The sequence below is a fragment of the Pollachius pollachius genome (assembly GCF_949987615.1).
Source record: "Pollachius pollachius genome assembly, chromosome: 9".
Taxonomy (NCBI): Eukaryota; Metazoa; Chordata; class Actinopteri; order Gadiformes; family Gadidae; genus Pollachius; species Pollachius pollachius.
In genome coordinates, this window is record NC_136942.1 from 22,158,244 (window position 1) to 22,179,266 (window position 21,023).

The following is a 21,023-nucleotide window of genomic DNA, read 5'->3' on the forward strand; positions in this document are numbered from 1 at the left end:
GGGTGTAACTCTGTGTGTAAGAGCCTTGTTGTGGAGTGTGTTGCTGTCGCTTTCCTTAAGGTGGTTATAAAATTGTAGGGCTCTCTTCTGAATTTTAATAACGATTGGATATCGTCCTAATTCTGATCTGCATGCATTATTTGGCGTCTTTCTTTGGACTTTTAGTATTGATTTGCAGAATGCTGCATGAAGACTTTCAATTTGATGTTTGTCCCATTTTATAAAATCTTGGTTGGTGAGTGGGCCCCATAATTCACAGCCGTAGAGCGCAATGGGCTCCATCACTGCGTCAAAGATTTTTAGCCAGATCTTAATTGGGATGTCTAGTTTGATATTCCTTTTTATGGCACAAAATGCCCTCCTTGCCTTTTCTCTCAGGTCATTAACCGCTTTGTTGAAATTTCCTGTGGCGTTCATGTTTATGCTGAGGTAGGTATAGTTTTTTGTTTGCTCAGTAACAGTGTCTAGGTGGAATGTGTATTTGTTGAGGCTGGGTCTTTTTTCAAATATCATTATTTTGGTTTTACTAAGGTTCACTGTTAGGCCTCAGGTTTGAGAGAAGCTGTAAAGGTTTGAGAGAAGCTCTCTGTCTGTCTGCCTGCCTGCCTGTCTGTTTGCCTGTGTGTGTCTGTCCCTCTATATCTCCGTCTGTCTGTCTGTCTGTCTGTCTGTCTGTCTGTCTGTCTGTCTGTCTGTCTGTCGGACAGCACTAGGGAAGGGCGCTCGCTGTTACGTAAAACACGTAACAAACTACGTAGTCGTCCCTGGAGTTAGCTGCTAGTTAGCCGCTGTTAGCTGCTGATAGCTGCTCACCCTCTCTCTATATAATATGGTTTAGGGACAGATCCGAGGTAAGGACATCTGGAGCGGACATGATCATTTAATAGAGGATATCATCTTGTGATTTTACTAACATTTACTGAGACGGCTTGATGACATTCTTGTTAAGTTGAACGTCTGGTCACATAGTCAACAACTTTACCAGCATATGCTAGCCCGTACTCTTAAATAGACACTTGTAACGCACAGTGGACCGCTATTTGCGTTATAAATCGTAATAGACTATTTCTTCCTCCTTATTCTACCCGCTACGTTAGAGGATTCATTCGGTTTGATGTCAAATAAATGTTGGTAATGTGTTATAAAAGTAAATAATGTACTCGTGCTCCCAAAAACCCATCGACTGTTTGACACGACCTTATATAGTGTATGGTCGCTTCGTGTGTCCGTAGTTGTTGATGTATTAGTGTTTTTCCTCCATGTGTTGGTCAAGTGTTTGAATGCAGCCGCCTCTGCCCCCCTCCGCGGTCCGGGGGCTCGTGCGCTCCTGCCTCCACCGGGACCCGATGGCGGCAGACCTGCGCTGCAGCCTCTTCGTGGCGGCGGCACAGAGCTACAAGAGGGACTCCCTGCTGAGGCCCTTCCCCGCCAGATACCTCAGAGGAGAGAACAAGGAGTTTGAGGAGCTGGTGAGCAGACCTCTCTATTCTTTGGGAACTCTTTGGGGCACTTAGGAGGTTGATCATTGATTGATTGCCAACTTAACGTTTTACTCAAACGGGTCTACCTCCGTTCGTTCATCATGTTGAAGTGACGTGCGTGTGGTCCTCCAGCTGACAGACGTGAGCGGCTTCCCCTGTGTGAGGGAGCTGGTGAGGCTGAACCCCGGGGAAGGAGACCAGTATGTGGCCCTGGCACACTGGATCCTCTCCTCCAAGAGCTTCGCTGTGAAGACCCTTCAGAAGGAAGAAGTAGGTGATGACACAGATGTTTCAGCTCATCCTCTGTGTTCACCTCTTCATGGGCCCTTTCCTCTCCACCAGTACCCCAGGCTGTGTGACCTGACTAATAACGAGGGCGTCTCAGCGCCGGTTCCAGACTTCCTGTTTGAGCTTGAGTACTGTGACCAGATGAACGCGCGCTTCGAGAAGACGCGCTCGGACAGAGACCTCTTCTATGCATTCCACGGGAGCCGGCTGGAGAACTTCCACTCTATTCTTCATAACGGCCTCCACTGTCACCTCAACAAGGTCAGGGGTCATAGCGAACACCTGTGGGAAACACCACAAATTACGTTGGCATGCTCACTAATTAAGCAGATTGGATTAAGGCGGTCATTACAATTATCAACTGACGTACATTTTGTTTAAAGATATATATCATGCTATTTTAGGGTTAATAATTGCATTTGGGGATACTACTAGAATAGGGTTACATGCCGTTAGGTCAGAAAGACCCCTTATTATTCTCTCAGTGTTCATTTCTGCAAAACCAATTTCAGCGTCTTTCAAAAACGTTCTGTTTTGTATCATGACGTGTTAAGGCCCCCCTCCCGAGTAGCCCAGTCTGCTGTGATTGGTCAGCACACCCATTCTGTTACACCCAGAGAAGTTGTCAACATTGCGGGTAGCCGGGAGGCGCTTCAGCACCGCCCACTGCACAGTCTGATGTCACACTGTTACGGAAGTAAAGTTTGAGCGCAAACAAGCTGTTTCAGACACTTATTGAGGGGAATTCTCAGTGGGCGTGAATACTCCTCCTGGCTCTGACCTTTTGATTTTTCTAGTTTAGCAGGGGTAAAATACTTAAAGTATTAGGGTTTCAACGCCCATGACTGTTTAATCTGCTCCTGAGAGTTCCTGTTGGTCTTATCGCTCTCGCTCTCTCTGACTCTTTCCCTGTCTCTGACCCTGTCTCTCTCTCTGTCTTTGTCTCTGTCACTCTCTGACTCTGTCTTTCCTTCTGTGTCTCACTCTGTTTCTCTGTGTCTGTCTCTGACTCTTTCTCTCTGTCTCGGACTCTCTCTCTTTCTCTGTCTCTCTCTTTCTATCGCTGAGTCTGTCACTGACTCTGAGTCCATCTCTGACTGTCTCTGTCTCTGTCTTGGACTCTCTCTGACTCTTACTCTGACTCTGTCTCTCTCTGACCATGACTCTGTCTCCGAAGGCTTAGTTATGTTTCCACGTCGACGCAACGAAAGGGGGTTTACGGACCCATTACGTCTTTGCACCTCAAGGACGTGCGCCTCCCAAAAATGAACCTTGCGTCGAGGCGATGCAGCATTAAGGGCTGTAATTGGTCTGCTAACTTAAACCCGACACAACCAAAACAGGTTCACGGACGCGTCGAAGCGTCGGCATGGTCAATGCGTTGCGTCAACGTGGAACCATAACTGAGCCTTGACTCTGTCTCTGTCTCTGTCTCTGGCTCAGACCTCCATGTACGGGGAGGGGACCTACCTGACCAGTGACCTCAGCATGGCAGTGCTTTACAGCCCCCACAGCAGTGGCTGGAGGGAGAGCCTCCTAGGACCGCTGCTGAGCTGCGTGGCCCTGTGTGAGGTCATCGACCACCCGGACGTCAAGTGCCAGGTGAAAAGGAAAGGTACGTACCATGCAGGGCTCTAGATGAACAGCTTTTGGTGCTGCTTACCTTTTCATTTGGTGGCCCCCCAACAAATTTGGTCGCACCCCTTTTTTCTGTCGCATTGACGCGGTATTGGCATGTCTTCTGTCTCGTACCGTAGGTCTGCATCATTTGAAAAGATTCACTCGCTTACAGTGAATTAGGTTTAAGAAATAAAGTAAAAAGATTTAATTGCTTTGGAGGTATGTTTGTTCATATGCTTTAGCGAATAACACTAGTGTTGCGCTGCAATTTCACGGAAACTTTTCACAGTGTAAAAAACACTTTCTTTTGCCGTGTGTATTGACTGGAAATTAAGTGAGTCGTGTTTCCAATGAGAGCAGTCCCACCTGCGCTGCATACAGCCGCCATCAAATTTCCAACACTGCTCAAATCCCCATTACCGCCCATCTTATTAAACACAGAACAATCTAGGCGGAATCTGACCAAAAGTGGATCCGAAAGCCGCTCACTTCCTCTGCACACATCACATCCTCCTGATGTTGTAGAGTCCTGCCCATTGCAGGGCTCTAGAACATCAGTAGCCTGTCTGAGCACTCCTCAGTCAGTTTTTCATTACGTCACATTACTTGCGTCACCTTGATGAAAGCATCTTCTAATAGCAAATACTATGTCATAACTAGCTAGGGATGCTAATGGAGTTTGCTTACTTGCGGCTGATCCACACATTTTTCCCTAAAACTCTTTCAGACTCTGACTCCGTCGACCGCCAGCGGGCAAGAGCGAAGAACAGCGAGGGCGGGGAGGTCCCGGAGAAATACTTCATCGTCACTAATAATCAGCTGTTGAGAGTCAAGTACCTTCTTGTTTACTCCCAGAGGAAGAACCTGTCCAGGTAAGGACTACTGAGGTGCAGAGCTGAGAGGATTTACACCACTCCCACATTGCTGTCACATTGACTTCCAGAGGGCCATACTGTGTATTTGCCTTCATGAGACCAGGCTAGCACTATACCTCTGTTTGTCCTTTGGATTTTCCAGAGGAAAAGGTCTTATCTCAGTACATGGAGGCTTTGGGTTAGGATTGTGACTCCCCAGTCACCATTTAGGGACAGAGGAGCCATCACAGCAGAGCCTCCAGGTTAATGCTATCCACTTCTTTACAAGATTTAGTGAGATTTCATTGAGAGCTGGATCTTGTGTGAAAACCCAATAATCAATAAATAGTGAGTGGCTGTTTTAAAAGATCAATGCTAGTGTAACCACATCTTCTAATATGTCTGGCATTAGTTAGTGTTGGGGTAGGGCGTCTTTCTCCATCAAACCCCTGTGTTAAAGCAATCCATCAATAAGCAGCTAGAGCAGCTAGCTTTTCCTTTAAAAAGATGCATGTGTCAATAACAAACAAGCAATAGGTGTGTGAGATGCGTACCGCACACTGGATCAGGCACATCTTGGCTTCACCTGCCCCTGGAGCTACTATTAAATCTGTAATAGTACACAAATCTGTAATAGACACAAGAACAAGAAGCATCGGTATCCATTGAACTGGGCTTGGCTAGCCAGTAGAACTCTGGTTACTCAACCGACACTTGCACACCGACAAGGCATCCATTCGACACTAGCAATTTCATAAATAACGGCTACCATCCCATCCATCGTTTTCTTTCCATCATCCCACATAACAGGTTGTTGTATGGGTGACGCGGGCGGGTGCTGTCGCCAGGGTAACCCCGGTAACCCCCGTCTCCCTGTGCCCCTCCCCAGCAGGCACTCGCGGGGCTCCTCCTGGATGGTCAGGCACCACTTTGCGGTCATGATGAGTCTCTACCTGCTGCTGCTCATCTGCATCGGGGCCTTCAACTCCTCCAGCTTCTCCTCCTTCGTCAACAGACTGTTCCGCTGAGGAGCCGGCCCCTGGGTAGTACTCTGCGTGCCTTCCGGCTTACAGACAATCTTCACATTATCTACATTTTGTATATTCTATATATATCTATATATATAGATATATATATAGATATTTCGCTCTCTCTCAGAAAGATCACTGATAATTGAATCTTGATGCTCATATTTGAACAAGAAGTTATCATGACATCTGTTGCGTTATGATTGCTTGATATCCTCTTAAAGAAATATCTAATTTATCTTTTTTACTGCTATGCAAAGACCTCCTGTATCATAGACCTGGTCGGTTGGTCCTGTAAACATTTGTTCTGCCCCGACACCCGCCTGCAATGCCAAACTGTCACAGAATGTGCAACGTAAGCTTGTGTTGTTTTAAAGACCTGACTGGTGATTTTCCTCACAATTGATCTTTCTGTTTGTTGTTGAATGACTTTTGAGGGGATATGAGTTGATGTATGATCTCATCCATCACTATTACTGCCTCCTCTTTACCAGGGGCAATGGAATCAACCACCATTCTGGTTGTTTCTTTAGTTTAGGAAACACCGTCAACAGAATCTACAAATGAATATCATCATTTTCTGAATCCAGCTACATTTATATCCATGTTAGTGCATTGATTACACCCTACTTATACCACACCAGGTATTGCATTATTCTTGATCTACGTGACGTTGTGCTCCTCGCTCACCGTGTCCGGGACTCGCAGTGGAAACAGTGAGGATTAGCCTCCTGCCAAGGTCTTAAGTCGCTACGCCTCATCGACCAACGTCTTTCTGAAGGCCCCGTTCTCACCAACCCCAGGGCTCACAGGGCCCACTGTGGGCTGGCCGTGTCCCTCACTCTGTTCGCTCCACCCCGGTAGAGGAGGAGCACCTGAAGGTGTTGCTCTGGTTTACTGCCCCTGGGCACGGCTGGTCTGTGGGTCCATTGTCCCGTTATCAGGGGTAGAGGCGGTGATACGGGCTGATAACAGCGGCTGCTTTGGTGCAGTTGTCTTTGGTTCCAGGGGTTGGGTTATTATACAGCGTTGTGTATCAGCGGTTAGAGCGGCATAATGTTCTTGTTTTTCACTTGTTTTTAAAGCATCGCTGCATTTCAGAATTAAAGGCAATGCATTAACTTTTACTTGTTTTTTGAACATGGTGGAATACTGTTGGAATATTGTGTTACAATATTTATGAAAATAATAATAAATAAATAATAAAATGGACACTATAATATATATAGGGCACTATGATATGTTATGCAGACCACACTTAATTAAGATAACCTCTTGTATTAGTTAAATGGGTTAGGGTTAAATACATGAGGTTGATTGGGCTGATTTTGGTCTGCTTTGGATAAAAGCAGACGCTTTTATGCAAAGCGACTTACAATAAGCGCATCTGTCAGAGTGTGAAACAATTTATTGCTGTGGGTACAGTAAGGATGTTCATATAACCAAGTGCCAAGCACTAACAATCGATAGTTTAACCCATTCCCCGTATACAACAAAGATAACTAGGATAAGCTGCTACACAACTAAGTACTATACCTAAGTACGACATACAATAAGTGCGTACATTAAATACCAATTCAGACCTAATAATTACAGCGTATTAATCTTAGTCATGCAATGTTAAGTATTGGGAGCAAGATCGTGAGACTTACAATGGATGGATTGCTTTGTTGTCATAAAGCTGAAATGGCCCGCTGTGGCCGTCGACTCTTTATTCCATCAACGAGGAAAGAGGGGTTCATAAAACTAACTGATTTGTTCAACAACCAACGTTGGGGAAATGGTATGGATGAAGGAAATCTATTTGTCTGTTTGAATCATATTTATTTAGAAATTTAATTACATTGTGTTACTCCAAAATAGTGTATCATTTAAATCTCTTTTCTGTTCGGAAGTTTCATGTGTGTATTATGTATGATGTCCCAGTGGAAATGTTTTCAGTCTTCAAACGTGTGGTGCCATTGCGCTGATCCAAGGATTCTTAACAAGAAATAGAGTGTACAAAAATAAAACCTTTATTTCACATAAATCAAAATACATTTTATTTCACATCATCTTCATATACAATTATGACAGGGACAGATTGGCACAAAAATAGAAATGGGAAGAGTGATGGAAGGGTAGGAAGAGAGTGATGGAGTGATGGAGGGCAGATGTCACCTGGCAGAGCAGAGTTTATTGTGATTGGCTCGGCAGTATTGGAGTGTGAAATCTGGAAGACAGCTGCCCAAATCAGTAGATTCCAGCACTACAGAAGAAAACACAAAAAAGATCTATACACCTTCTGAAAAATGTACTTAAGTTATTATTTAAAAAGTATCTGAATCCATTTCTAGACACCACAGAGAAATAAGAGGTCATTTCGGGTTCACTGTTTGAAAATCTTTGGTTCTAAGGAAGCTTGACCGGGCTATCGTACTTTACAGCTCAAACCAGATAGCAGGAGTGTTGGCATCTCTAAACCCCCCCAAATCTGTTAAATATTTGTTTGGGCAGCAAAAGATCTTATTTGCAATGCAAAATAAATGACTGACATACATCCCTTTAAAACAAAATATATATTTTGTAAAGCACACAATATTATCTGGAGTAGTCTGTCAATTTAATCTGGAGATAATGTCGTAATGCCATTCCTGTCCTGGACATAAGAGAAGCAGCCATAGGGAGCAGCCCTTGCCAGCTCTGCAGATTGCCCTGTGCTCCTGGTGGTCTGAGGGCCCCCGGTGGACTGAGGGCCCCCGGGTCAGGCCACACTTCCCCAGGTAGTCCCACCTTCCTCCGCAGCTCTCCCTGGCCGTCCTGGTGCAGACTGCGCAGCAGCCGCAGAGCCCTGTGGTGAGGCTGCCTTGACACCGCAGCCTCAGTGCACGCCAGGGGGGGCAGTGGATCTGCACGCAGGAGGGCAGTGCAGAGCCTGCAGCCCCCCAGCAGCAGCACCAGAGGCCTTGCTCTCTGGATGCACCGCCCTAAGGAACGAGGTCACCATGTGGAACATCAGCGTCTCGTTGCGGTATCGGCTCCAACGGAGTGAGGGACAGTGCTGACCAAACTAAACAGACACCTTCAGTACCTTAATATTTAAAGCAGAAAGTGTCTGAAAGTACCAATTAACTACTTAGTAATATGTATTTTATTTTAAGTTTTACATTTACACTTGTTTAAGTCTCAGAACATTTGTAGCTATGAAGTAATTTTTGAAATGTTAAATATGACAAATATGTAGTTTGTAAAATATCAAAGCATCTGTTGCTTTTATCTTTACAGTGCCGCTGAGCAGTGCTGATGTAATGTGCCTGTATAGTAGAATTATAAAGAACCACAATGTAACTGCCTAGCTCTTATACATCCATATAATCAGCTTGGGATAGTGTTATTTATTTGTAACAGTGGATTAAATAAAGCCATTCTTAATAAAGTCATATAATTTAAATAAACTTAAGAAAAAATACATTTTTTTGAAAAGCACAAACTTTTTGTTGACAGAAGTTTTCCTGCATATGTGATGATTTATTAAGTTGTTGATTCACTGCTTTGAATGCAGCGTTTATTGTTTGCAGGGAAAACCTTCAAAGGGATGTTCTTCAGCAACGTCTGGCTTATGTCTGCAACCAACTATCAATTAACCAACCAGTTTGTTTTCAATGAATCATTCACTCCATGAAATACAATGAAGAACGGCAAAACTATAATCATCTATCAGTGTCATGGATCATCTTAAGATGAAAACCTAAGATGTAAACTTAAGTATTCATATCATATCGATCTTAAAACCACTCAAAAAACAACAAATTATTTTCCATTTCTGAAAATCGAATTCACCCATGTTTGGTGTTTTTATGAAAGTATATTTTCTGTCCATTTGTTAGTCCTTGCAGTACTACAACGACTGCATCGTTCTGAGGGGCAGAAATGGATGTTCAAGCGGAGTTGGAGGCCATGCGGGCAGGGGCCTCTACATGAAGTCTTCATAGTCCTGCGTGTAGCCTCCCTCAAACTGGCCGTAGTCCGCAAGGTCGTCCTTCAGCTTGGCCTTCATCCCCCCCACTGTCACCGCTCCCTTCTTCTTCTTCTTCCCCTTATTGAGTTGCTATAGGAATAAAGGGCAACGGTTTGATGAGACGTAAGACTGTGAGCCCATTTAAGAAATGTCCCGCATGGGATCAAGTCCTACAACAGCTATAGTTGCACATTATTTATAAACGTTTTCATCAGGTTATCATTTATCAAACACTTCAGAGTAGAGGCATTGTAGCAATACTGGGCGCATGGTATACTTTAAGTCGCAGTGTGTAACATTTAGGCTAGCTCGTAGCTTCAAATAACCAGCACACATTTATAACCAATTCTGCAATAGTGGTTTCAATAAAATTATCAATCACATCCTACAACTGATATATTCCACAAATACTAAATGCTGGCCAGCCCATACCTCTCTATGTGTAGATAATCTTACTGATCAACCCAAACAATCCTAAAGCCCCTCCCACTCTGACCGACCCCCCAGCCAATCGGACAGAACCCCTCTATTATGAAGGTCTCTCGCCTACCACCGGTGTCACCCAGCAGGCTGGAGGAGCTCAATCTTACACACTGCGACTTTAAATAATGAGAGTAAACAAACCTTCTCTTGTTTCTGTTTCTCGCTGAGTAGACTGGTAAGGGAGGAGTTGATTTTCTTCAAGTCCTCTATCTCCACTGTAATGACATTGGCAAATTACTAACACGTGTTCTTAATGTCACGTGAGCAATGGGATGAGGGGAGGCAGTATCCACAAGGAATCCTACATTAAACAACACAAACAGCCTTGGTGGAGGACTCACTTGAGATGCAGAGGTCTTGAAATAAGGACTCCAGCAGGCCAGAGTAATGGACTGACCCCTCATAAGGGCAAAGCTTGTCTTTCAGCACCTTCTCAAATTCACTGAAGTCCTCTTTAGAGGACGGGCTCATGGCATCGATTCCGCCTGGTACACCTGCGACAGCTGGAGGAAAAATATAATTGTGTGGACGGTTTTTAATAACTTTGCTTTTATCATCGAAAGGGCATTCTAGATAGATCAACCAACCCCGCCCAGTGGACTCAACCAACTGGTAGGCTGATGTATATATCAAACATAGGACTAGGGTTAGTAGGATACAGATAATATCGCGATACAGCGATTCTGAGATAATCAATATATTGCTTGACAATGTGTTGAGTGCCACCTCAGGAGCAGGGAAGAGAATATATTAAAAAGTTGTTTCAGCGATTCTAGGAAACAAAAACAAATGGTACTACCAACCACTCATAACCAAAATAAATAGTATTCCAACCAATCATCGACAAGGAATGGGTGTTGTGGGGTTTTGTGCTGCGTTCATGATAGTTTTAACAGGATGCACGAAATACGGAAGGGAGGGGCGAGCTGGCTCTGTTAGTTTGGGATCACGCTTCAAATACCAACAGAAGTGATGTCACCCAACATAGCTGATACAACCTTTAAGAGTGCCTTATTTTATTTGTTAAATATCTATATCTTGGGCAATATTTCCTCTGACTCCTCATGAATTAAGCATAAAAATGCAAAAATAAATTAAGAAATAAATCAATTATAAATAAAATAGATATCGATATTTGGCGCATGTGTATCAGTTCTCCTATCGCACGAAAAAGGGCGACGATATAACGCTGTATCGATATTTTGTCCCAACCCAAGGTACATGAATATGAACATATGAATGAATTAATAGTAACCATTGAGGACATACCGGTGGCTTCACTGGCCTGCTTCACAGCTGGCTTCTCCTGCTGCTCTCCTGTCTCCGACTCCTCCTCAGGGGTGAGCTCAACGCCTTCCTCATGGTCCTCAGACTAAAATGATCACGTGTTGCTTGAGTTAATAAAGCGATAATTTTTCAGAAAACTGGATTTTTGCAACAAAAGGACCAAAGCTTAAGAGAAACTCCAGTGTTGTTGATCCAATGTGGATTTCTATCCACAAGTGAGTTGCTACATTTTGTATTTGGTCTTGACATAGTAAAAATAAAACAGAAAAAAGTATTTCTCACACGGAACTCTGGACAATGGGGTGACTACACTGACAATACAATCGTCGGGCATCCAGTTTAGCTTACAACAGCTAGGATTAGTGGAGAAAAATACCAAAATGAATGGCTTCACTATAAATGCCTACATTTCATTTATGTATGTGCTGTACATGTGTAATAAAGTACAATGTGTGTGTAGGTATCAATAAATAAAAAAGGTATTCAGAAAATCGATACAAAATAATCCAATGAAACAATACTCACTCTTTCCTTCACTTCCTCTTGTTCTTTTTCTTTTCTTTTCTCACTTTGTTTCTTCTTTTCAGATGTCACTATTTCTGGGGGGGGAAAAAACATACAGCTTTAAAGAGCAGCCTATATTAGCTTGATTCCACGGGTTCAAATGGTTAAGTATTTTTGCTAAATATATTTGCATCCCAACCCTCGGTCCCCGGACTGGAGCCGGTCCGTATACCCGTCGTCATATATAATAACTTAAGCTGTACGAGTCTTGTTATTTCCTCCAAAAAATAGGCTCCATACACTTATTTGTCTGAGAAAAAAGGGAAACGTTTTGTGAATTGTTATTTGGGTTTATTTAAGTCTCAGGTGACTTTTCTTGTGCAATAATACAAAATATATATATTTCATATTATTGCATTGTTGAAGGGAGCCTGAGACTGAAGCATTTCACTGCTGTTGCTGTAACTGTTATAAACCATCTTGAAAAACAATGAAAAAATGTAAATAAATAATGTATCTTAAACTAAGGCATTACAATTGACTACCGGTCCTCAATTTTTTTCTATGAATATGCCGGTCCTTGGAACAAAAAAGGCTGGGAACCCCTGGCCTCTGAGCGAAGTGGCAGCGAGCCCAACTCAGGCTGACGTCTACCAGCCAATGGATGAAGGATGCCATGTTTTGGTACTGAAATCCCATTTAGTGACCTGCTTTCTGTTGTTCTTCCCTTTTCAATTCGGCTCCTTCGTCGGCCCAACAGTCCTACAAAATAAGAAATAGTTCAACAACATGACAACTAGAAGCGGACTGTATGACATAATCTGATGAGCCAGATGCCTTAAACATCACGTTACCTTCGGGTCGTCATCGACGTCCTCATCGTCCCAGTTATCCACCTCAGCCGTCTTCTTTGGTGGTTCCTCTGTCGCCAGGACGTCAGCGTCTAATCACAGGGGGGGACATCAGATTTCGGAATGCTTTCGCGGTCCATTACTGACGAAACAACATGAGAAATCAGCTCCCGTAGTTACCTACCCCATTCGTCTTTCTCCGCCATTTTGCATGTGTTGCGTCTCACTGGTTCCCACAGCGTAACAGTCCATGCGGGTACTTATTTCTGTAAACAAACGTTCCGCTTCCTTATAATAGAAACGTGTTTCAAAGAAACCTGTTTTTGTTTTACTTCAACAGCAGGGCTTACTGTGTCAGTGTCAGGTATCAACATTTAAACTCTCGACTCCAATAAATATAAAATACATTTTCCCTATATTATTTAAACAACATTGATATGAGTGACGATTTGACACTCTTTTAGGGGTGCTCAAGCACACCTACATTTTATATCAGCACCACTACAAATATATAATAATTATTATTCATTATTATTTTCCAATATAATTTAAAAGAAGGGAAAGTAGGTAGTGAATTGAATGGCTCAGTTTAAAGTGTAAACTATGTTTTGACAGGAACCTTGCCTTAATTGACTTAATGGATTTCACTTGCATGTGGCGTTTTCAAGTCTCAGCACAGACTCTTCATAACATTCTAATAGGGGCTTGAACCACTGCCCCTGCAAGAGATCCTCGATGAGTTTTCAAAATCTTTTTTTAGGAACATTTTTGTCATCTTCTTGCCCCAATGCCATATAATGTATGGAATTGGGGCAAGAAGATGGCATAAAACTTTTCCTAAAAAAGTGGGATGCATGGGTCACATTTTCTTGACAGAAAATGTGACCCAAGCACGCATTAATAGCAGCCACTGAATTATTTTGTAGTTTGAGATTGTTAACTCTTACCAGATGCTTCTTGCCCAGTTGCAGATTGGAGGGAGGGCCTGTTTGACAACATGTGTATGATTCTTCTTCCTTTCTTTAGCATGATTGAATATCAAATATAGAACAATATTAATGTATTAATTACTATCCAGTGAAATTAGTAATTTAGTGGGGTGGCTAAACACAAGGCACTGTATACATGTAACACTCATACTGAGCCAACGTTCGTATATATTCTCTATATTTTATTGTGGCCAAGTCAATAACTAAAAGAAAATAGTGACCAAAATCTTATAAAAATGAATTTATTTTTTAAGGAAACCATTGGATAACATGGAGTACAACAGTAGTGATCATTCAATTGTCAATAAAAGTACAATCCCACTAACAGGACAATGGAACAAAGAAAAAACTTGCTTTCAGAGCAACCTATCAACAATTTGCTGGTGCTGCATTCCCTCCCCAAGACGCACACCCTGGATTAAGGTGATACACTTGTATAGAAAATTGACAAGATTTAGCTTTAACTTACAAAGGACTGGACCGCCCTCCACCACCACAAGAGTGCTTTAAGGTATTAACAACCAAAATACAATTTTTTTCCAAAAGGACCAAGCCATTATGGCTGTGCATTCAGTTGAAACGTTGATAGCCTTTACATTACAGAGCATTTAAACATTTCCTTTTCAGAAAGCTTTCCTCCCAAATATTAAAAAACTGCACTTAACACAAACAACTGCATTTATGGAGTAAAACATCACAGAAATATAGAAAATAATGCAGGCGTACAACTGAAGAGCAGATGTGTGGCATCGACTCTGAACAAAACTGCAACGTTTTTCATTTTATTTGTTCTATAAAAGCGCCCGGATTCAAAGAAATACATACTAAAGTTTAAAGTTAAGAGAAACAGACGTAAAAACCGTAAGGAAAAAATAATATATACACATCATTTATATACACAATAGTGTGTGGACAGCCAAGAAGGTCCTTATGTTCCAACACATGACATTCAATTTTGTCTAAAATCCAGATAGGAGCGAAGACGAAACATCTCCCAAAATGTTATTTTCTAGGAAGGTCCCAGCGAAGTGTAAAGGTCTGCTGCAGCCCTCCGCTCTAGTGATTTCTGTTTGTTCAGAGTGCACTTGGGAGTGTGTTCCTTAAGAAACACACAGGTGGGGTGTTTTCTTTTTTTCATGTGTGGTATTGTAAGAAATGGCAAATTTCTCTTTGCAAAGGATCTATCCATTGTAAAAATGAGTACAGTCACAGTTTTCCTATGACGATACCATCTTGTTGCGGAGTAGTGTGTTACCCATCATGCAGTTCAGTCTGGGGGAAGAAGGTCGTGCAAGCGAAAATGCTGTTGAATATGTGGCCTCACATCCTCGTTCTGCAGGAGAATGGATAAATCAACGATCAGTGGAAAGAACAGTAAAATCCTGCTTATTATCAAATGTTTAAAAAACATAAAAGACAATACATATACAATACAAGACAATACAACATACCAGCTCCACGAGTTTCTCAAGGAAAGGAACAAGCTTCAGAAGCTCGTTGTCATTTCTGTCCACAAACCAGCTCTCAATAGGGATCCCATTGGAAAGCTACAATTAAAAAGTAAAATTCAACTTCAAGAATTTAAAGAAAACCACATTTGCCCAAATTAATATTACAAAAAAAAATCTATGCTCAAAGGGTTACCTGATAGGCAAAGGCTTGGGGTGAGTTGTCGATAATAATGGTCTTTGAAAGGTCTCTTCCAAGAATGTTCAAGTCTTTGATGTAGTTTCCTTGCACACACACGCAGTGCTCTCGGAAGAGTCGATGTCTGCCATTCAGAACAAAAGCGTTTTAGGACATACAATAAAACCAGACATGCTTTGGCGTTGCTAGGTTACTTGTTTATGTTTTATGTTTGGGTCTCGCGGAGTGAGAAACCTTGAAGTTAGTTACTGTGGAGTTAAAGTTATTACTACACTTACCTACCGTTTTGTAATTCGTCAGACACCTTATATCAAAACCATTTCCAACGGCTACTATGGAGCCGTTGGTCTTTAGCTTACAAACAAGCTACTCTGAGCCGCTTATGCCGGCGGACTCCATGTTTCGCGATTTCAAAAAGTGACGTGAGTGGAAGGGGGGGGGGCAGAGACTGTGTGTGTGAGCCGGAGGCAGAGCGGGAGAGACATAAGCAGAGATACGAAATAGCAGGCGGCAGGCGCGGTTCGAAACTGCTGTTATTTGGAACAAATGTGCTGTAATTTCAAAGCAAATTAAATTATATCGATGTTGACGATATGGTCTCATTCCATATCGCGTTGGAAAAAATATCGATAAATTTTAAATATCGATATATTGCCCAGCTTTGTAGCAATCAAGATACATAGCGTCATTACGATTTAGCATTACATCATTTTAGATTAGCCTTCATCTTATTTTAAGCATTATTTATCAAACATCAAGATTTGTTCTCATAATAACCATATTTTGTGAGCCAATCGTTGGTTATTGGTTGATATGTGCATAATTAAAGCCCCCCGTTTTCATCATTAGGTGTGAGATTGACAAGCCATTATAAGTGGTTTAAAACCTGTCTGTCTCTAATGTAGCACTTGCACATGGTGGTCAAACACAAGCTGCTTGTACCTCAACTGTGGAGCTTGACTAACCGAAGATGGGTCACGTATTGTCACTGCAATAACATCCAACTGAATCTCACCCCAACTGCAGCAACAACCAGAAACCCAACCATCAACAAACAAGGACCGATGGTAAAGTGCACCAGCCTCTCGAGTCCCAACAGGGCCAGATGTTCACTGACCTGACAAGCTGTTTCTTCGGGTCCAGGATGTTGAGCAACTTATCAGCATACACCTTTTTTGAAGCCGTGAACAGGATGATCTGTAAAAGAGCAGAAGGACAACACATGTCACTTTGTGAACAAATCTAAGATGTTTAGAAATGTGCCACACATTTTCTAAAGGATACTCACCTCATACATTTGGGACATACGCTCCAGAAACTCCCGGAAAAAGGGCCGTAACCGAACGTACACCTTCAGCGAGAAGAAGAACGTCAGTGAGAGCCAGACAGGGGAATGTGTGTGTGGTTGGAATATGAGCCGTGGCATCACGTACCTGGTATATCACATCCTGAAACAGCACTGGGAACGTCAGGGCTGCGTCCTCCAGCTCATTCAGACTGCAGTGCACCAGCGTCTCATCCTAAAGCCCCAGAAAACAGCCTTATCATGAGGACTACGTGGCATAGTGGCTTGAGTAGCAAGCTTAAGGGTGAGAAACACAGGGTAACTCATGATTCAATACGAGAAACATGGCCCACGATACTGATAATAACGCGATACAGCGATTCTACGACAATCAATATATAGTGAGACAATCCTATAACGATACATCACGATATACTGTGTCTAACGATGAATGTAAAATGTCTGGTGTGCTGGATTTCTGTATTTATTAGGTCCAAACTGAGTTTTTCAGTTACTCTTCTTTGGCTAATTAACTTCTGTCAAGTTTCCCCTAATTCCTGTATTGAGCGCCACCTCAAGGAGCAGGGAAATCTTTTTAGAGTGCCTTATTTTATGAATTAAAATATCTTTATTTAGGGCGATATCTTCTGTCTAAAACATTATGGATAAAAAAATAAATCTCACGACGATATCTATATTAAGTCCCACCCAAACAGCGAGCCGCTGAGAGCGTTGTGTTGGCACGTTGCTCACCAGGTCCAGCACCAGAGAGAACTCTGGTGTGCTGCGCGTCTTCAGAGGCAGCGCCGGCTTGCGGGTCAACTGCTCCTCGCTCAGTGGAGGCACGTGCTTGATAAAGAAGTAACTGAAATAAATAGAAAAATCCGGAAACATCTATGAGGCTCCAATACGTTTATATGAATAAAGATACATTATTGTATGTTATATGATTGATCACACATTAACCCGATTCATAAAATGCAATTTAAATAAAAAGGGGGCTGCAGGAGACCTTTTTTCATCATCAAGTCTAAAAGTCATATCATAACCGTCCCTTCTCTAAGATGAATAATAACCTACTGCCCTTACGGATCAAACACCTCCCAGTCCTCATCGTAGGAGACCTCTGGTGCGGCTGCAGGCAGTGAGTGTGGATAACTGCCGTCTGGAGGACAGCCTGGTGCTAAACAAAGACCAGGAGGGTAAGGGTTACCGACAGTTCCGGTACAGTAGTGGCATCATGTATTACACTATCCTCTAACACAAAAGGTTGCACATGACAGAATACAATCATAACAGTGGAACTTCAGGAAATAAATTCTCAAGTATAGTTTTTATGATTCAGTTTATTTTATTTCTCAAAGAGCTTCAATAACTTTTGTTGTACACATTGTAAAGTGTAAATCTCTTCCAGACACTGTGATGTACGTAGGGAGTACCTGGCGCAGTGGCGGGCACGTCGTTCTCCGTGACTATCTCCCCTTCCTCTATGGCGGAGTCTGGTGCAACCTCAGGCTTCTGCTCCAACACAGGGGCCGCGTGGCTCAGAGCGAGGCCATCGGTCGACGTCAGTGTGCTACTTTGAATCCCTTCAACCTTGTCCATATCCAGCTGCTTCAGAATCTCCTCCGCCTCCATGGCTTGTCCAAGGGAGTCCGACCCAGGGGTGGCTGTAGAGAAATACAAATCACTGGCGGTTGGTGATATTTTTTGCAATGTATATTTCAAGTCTGAAATCTAAAGCATTCTGTTTTAAAACAAAACGTCACAATGAAGCGTTAGAACTGTGCTGAGGGCAGAAGGTGTGAACCTGTCTTGGTTGCTGGTGAGAAGAAGTTGAAGACGGGGGAGAAGATGGTGCCCAGCAGGGTGGTGCGGGGGGGACTGCTGGGGGCCTCCACATGAGCCTCTAGTTTACCGTTGGCTTTACTGAACCTACTGTTGCCAGCCATCATCACTGAGGAAAGACAGCAGACTTTAATCACCTCTCTCTTCAATGTTATTCCCAACAAAGTGACCCCAAACCTTAAGATCAATCCAACTTTTAAAAACTGGACTTGAAATACTCAAGTGGGCCAATTTGTTTCTCTAAATGTACAATAGAATTTAAAATACTGTTTGTACAAATACCTTTACTTGGGGTTTTCCGGCAAACTCTTGATCTGCTGGACAGACCAGTCTGTGGCGTGGATGCGATGAGGTCACCATCTTTAGTGCAATCAATGCGGCTCCTTTTGGAAGGTATGTCCGGCTCTACCTGAAACAAGGCATCGGGATATTCCATGGATATTAGAAAAAGTACTTACTTCTGTTTCAATCATCTTTTTAAAACTATTTAATCAACAAATTAGCCATTTTTTATCAATCTACTCAAGCGATAGGTGACTGCCTTACCAAATAATATCAAATTAAGTTCTTCAGTGTTGAGTGGTTACATTTAAATTTCGACCTTTAGAGGGCATGCAAGGCCACATTTTCCGATATTTGCAAAATAAGAAAAATAGATATTGAAACTCCCAAAAAAGGGACCAGAACTAAAACAATTTAATTAATCATTAGTTTATTCATATTTCTATTCAACTCAATTACAATTACAGTTAGGGCATTTAGCATAAGCTTTTATCCAAAGCGACTTACATCGGTTAATACACATTGACACATCGACGGCAGAGTCAACCATGCAAGGCGACAGCAAGCTCGTCAGGAGCAGTTAGGGTTAAGTGTCTTGCACAGGGACACATCAACACTCAGCTAGGAGGAGCTAGGGAACGAACTAGCAACCTTTTGGTTATAAGACAACTTCTCTACCACCTGAGCTAAGCCGACCCAACTCAAACAGCGATTCAGCAACGCACATAGCCTTGGGTCTATCAGGGTTCTACACTAAGTGCAAGCCTATCCCGTTGAAAACCACCACCTCGTCCCCTCACCTTGACGGCGTTCCCACGGATAAACTTCTTGATGGTGGAGAACAGGCCTGTCTCGTTCTTCTGCATCTTGCTCCTGCTCCTGACCGCGGACGGCTCCACTTCACAATGTTTGCGCTTGGCCTTGGACAGACGGCTTCCGCGGCCCGCAGTTGGCTGTTGAGGAACTTTACGCACCCTCAACCTCATCATGCTCAACCGTCACATAGAAAAGATAACCCTGAAACATCAAAGAAAGTCCAGGTTAGAGACCTGGAAGATATTAGTTTAGATTAAAGGTTGACACATTTGGCCAAACTAGAGGGTCAGTTTGCAGCAACAAACAAACACACACACACAATCCTGGGACTGCATAAACAAGTGCATAACGTTACAATCAATTTGCACCTGATTCATTGGAATGGCCAAGGCATCCATATATAGGGATAGCCTACTACGATATTTCGATACGTATCAAGTCACGTTTCCAGTCATAAATTGCTCAACTTCGTTGAGCAACTCAAGCCATCGTTTCCTGTGGACCAGAGCAAAGATAAAAAAAAAACACAAGAAGTAAATATTCCACAACCATAATTACCAGCTGACTGCACCACGCCAAATATAATTTAAGTGGAAATGTTCGAAAAGAGCATTCGTTAGTTTTGACATGATGGCCGAAAGCGTCAATGCACGGCCTTTAAATTTGCGAACACGAATCCGGATTGTAAGACCATAACAATAACAATAACACAACGACACGCAGCAGAAACGCATGGCGCGTTGTTGCTGCCTATCGTTGTGTTATGGTTGTGGTCTAACAATCCTCCGGTGACGCAACATGGGACGGAAGGTGTCACATTAACAACAGGATCAGGGATGGAGAAGCTGTTTCCATTTGATCAATCATGTCACATGTGTCATCTTCCCTCACTTAGCGGCGTTCATCATGTACGTTGTGGTACAGCAGCCACATTTAAATAGAGGGGGTTTTGCTGACGATTTTATCCAAAGAGACTTAGAACCATTCATTCACACAGCGGAGTCGGCGGACTCAACCACGCAGGGAGACGGCCAGCTCGTCAGCAGCAGTCAGGCTGAGGCGTATTGCTCAGGGACACCTCGACACTGAGGTAGCCGCCCACAATCATACATGCAGGTGTGCACGGTGCCGACCAGATGTTACAGCAGCTGTGAGCTGATGTTTGCAGCTACTGCTAGCCACCAGGACACCCAACCTCAACTGGAGCCCGGCCCCACAGGCAAAAGGCCTCAACACTACAGGGTTCATATTTCGGGAAATCGCTTCCAGGTGATCTACGTTGGCATGTCGACACGATACAAAGGGCGTGATTGACAGGTGTCGCTGTTAACGGCACGAGGCAGACGTTCCGATCCGCTCCTCGCGCTGTTTAAGATTAGCTAGACCACGCCCCCTCCACAGTCCACACGCAGGGAGCTAACCTAGCGCGTAAGCATTTAGCAACAAACACACAGGCTAGCTCTGGGAAACGGTTTGTTTACTCGGTTAATTTCTTACCGGTGATCTGCTAAACTCTTTAGACTCGACGCAGGCTGACAGCTGTGAGCCTCGACCGGGGGGACGGTGACTGGGTCGGGCCGCGGAGGTCGCTGCCAGCTGTCTCGTTAGCTCGTTAGCTCTAAGCTAATCACAAACCAGCCATGTCCGTGGACGCCATTTCCCGCCTCGCCACAAACATCGTTCGCGTGCTGCGAGAACGCGACACGCGCAAGAGAACGTGGCAGAGCGGACTCGTGCACAATGTCTTCACGACTGAGCGCGCC

The 21,023-nt window shown here is 43.3% G+C and overlaps 3 protein-coding genes across 6 annotated transcripts; 1 reads left to right on the top strand and 2 right to left on the bottom strand.

Annotated features, from left to right (window-relative positions):
- Window positions 1-763: 763 nt before the first annotated feature.
- parp16 (poly (ADP-ribose) polymerase family, member 16) lies at window positions 764-7,288 on the top strand. 2 transcript variants are annotated; one of them, XM_079743129.1, is made up of 7 exons: window positions 764-851; window positions 1,274-1,469; window positions 1,614-1,751; window positions 1,824-2,030; window positions 3,213-3,384; window positions 4,117-4,261; window positions 5,136-7,288. In XM_079743129.1, exons 2-7 carry the CDS (start codon window positions 1,281-1,283, stop codon window positions 5,269-5,271), a joined length of 987 nt encoding a protein of 328 aa, XP_079599255.1. In that variant the 5' UTR covers window positions 764-851; window positions 1,274-1,280; the 3' UTR covers window positions 5,272-7,288. The 2 variants fall into 2 exon arrangements, with proteins under 2 accessions (XP_079599255.1, XP_079599254.1); XM_079743128.1 differs by having other exon boundaries at window positions 5,133-7,287.
- Window positions 7,289-8,422: 1,134 nt separating this feature from the next.
- LOC307081027 (eukaryotic translation initiation factor 3 subunit J-A-like) lies at window positions 8,423-12,628 on the bottom strand. The gene is made up of 8 exons (XM_079744038.1): window positions 12,578-12,628; window positions 12,397-12,485; window positions 12,250-12,304; window positions 11,564-11,637; window positions 11,021-11,123; window positions 10,093-10,254; window positions 9,893-9,966; window positions 8,423-9,358 (listed from the first exon to the last, which is right to left on the bottom strand). Exons 1-8 carry the CDS (start codon window positions 12,597-12,599, stop codon window positions 9,224-9,226), a joined length of 714 nt encoding a protein of 237 aa, XP_079600164.1. The 5' UTR covers window positions 12,600-12,628; the 3' UTR covers window positions 8,423-9,223.
- Window positions 12,629-13,608: 980 nt separating this feature from the next.
- On the bottom strand, window positions 13,609-20,918 carry ctdspl2a (CTD (carboxy-terminal domain, RNA polymerase II, polypeptide A) small phosphatase like 2a). 3 transcript variants are annotated; one of them, XM_079744137.1, is made up of 14 exons: window positions 20,758-20,918; window positions 19,245-19,461; window positions 18,445-18,571; window positions 18,125-18,271; window positions 17,754-17,984; window positions 17,404-17,497; window positions 17,068-17,179; window positions 16,463-16,549; window positions 16,318-16,380; window positions 16,147-16,226; window positions 15,972-16,049; window positions 15,027-15,153; window positions 14,834-14,929; window positions 13,609-14,715 (listed from the first exon to the last, which is right to left on the bottom strand). In XM_079744137.1, exons 2-14 carry the CDS (start codon window positions 19,431-19,433, stop codon window positions 14,650-14,652), a joined length of 1,497 nt encoding a protein of 498 aa, XP_079600263.1. In that variant the 5' UTR covers window positions 19,434-19,461; window positions 20,758-20,918; the 3' UTR covers window positions 13,609-14,649. The 3 variants fall into 3 exon arrangements, with proteins under 3 accessions (XP_079600263.1, XP_079600264.1, XP_079600265.1); XM_079744138.1 differs by lacking the exon at window positions 20,758-20,918 and adding an exon at window positions 19,629-19,995; XM_079744139.1 differs by lacking the exon at window positions 15,972-16,049.
- Between the last annotated feature and the right edge of the window lie 105 nt (window positions 20,919-21,023).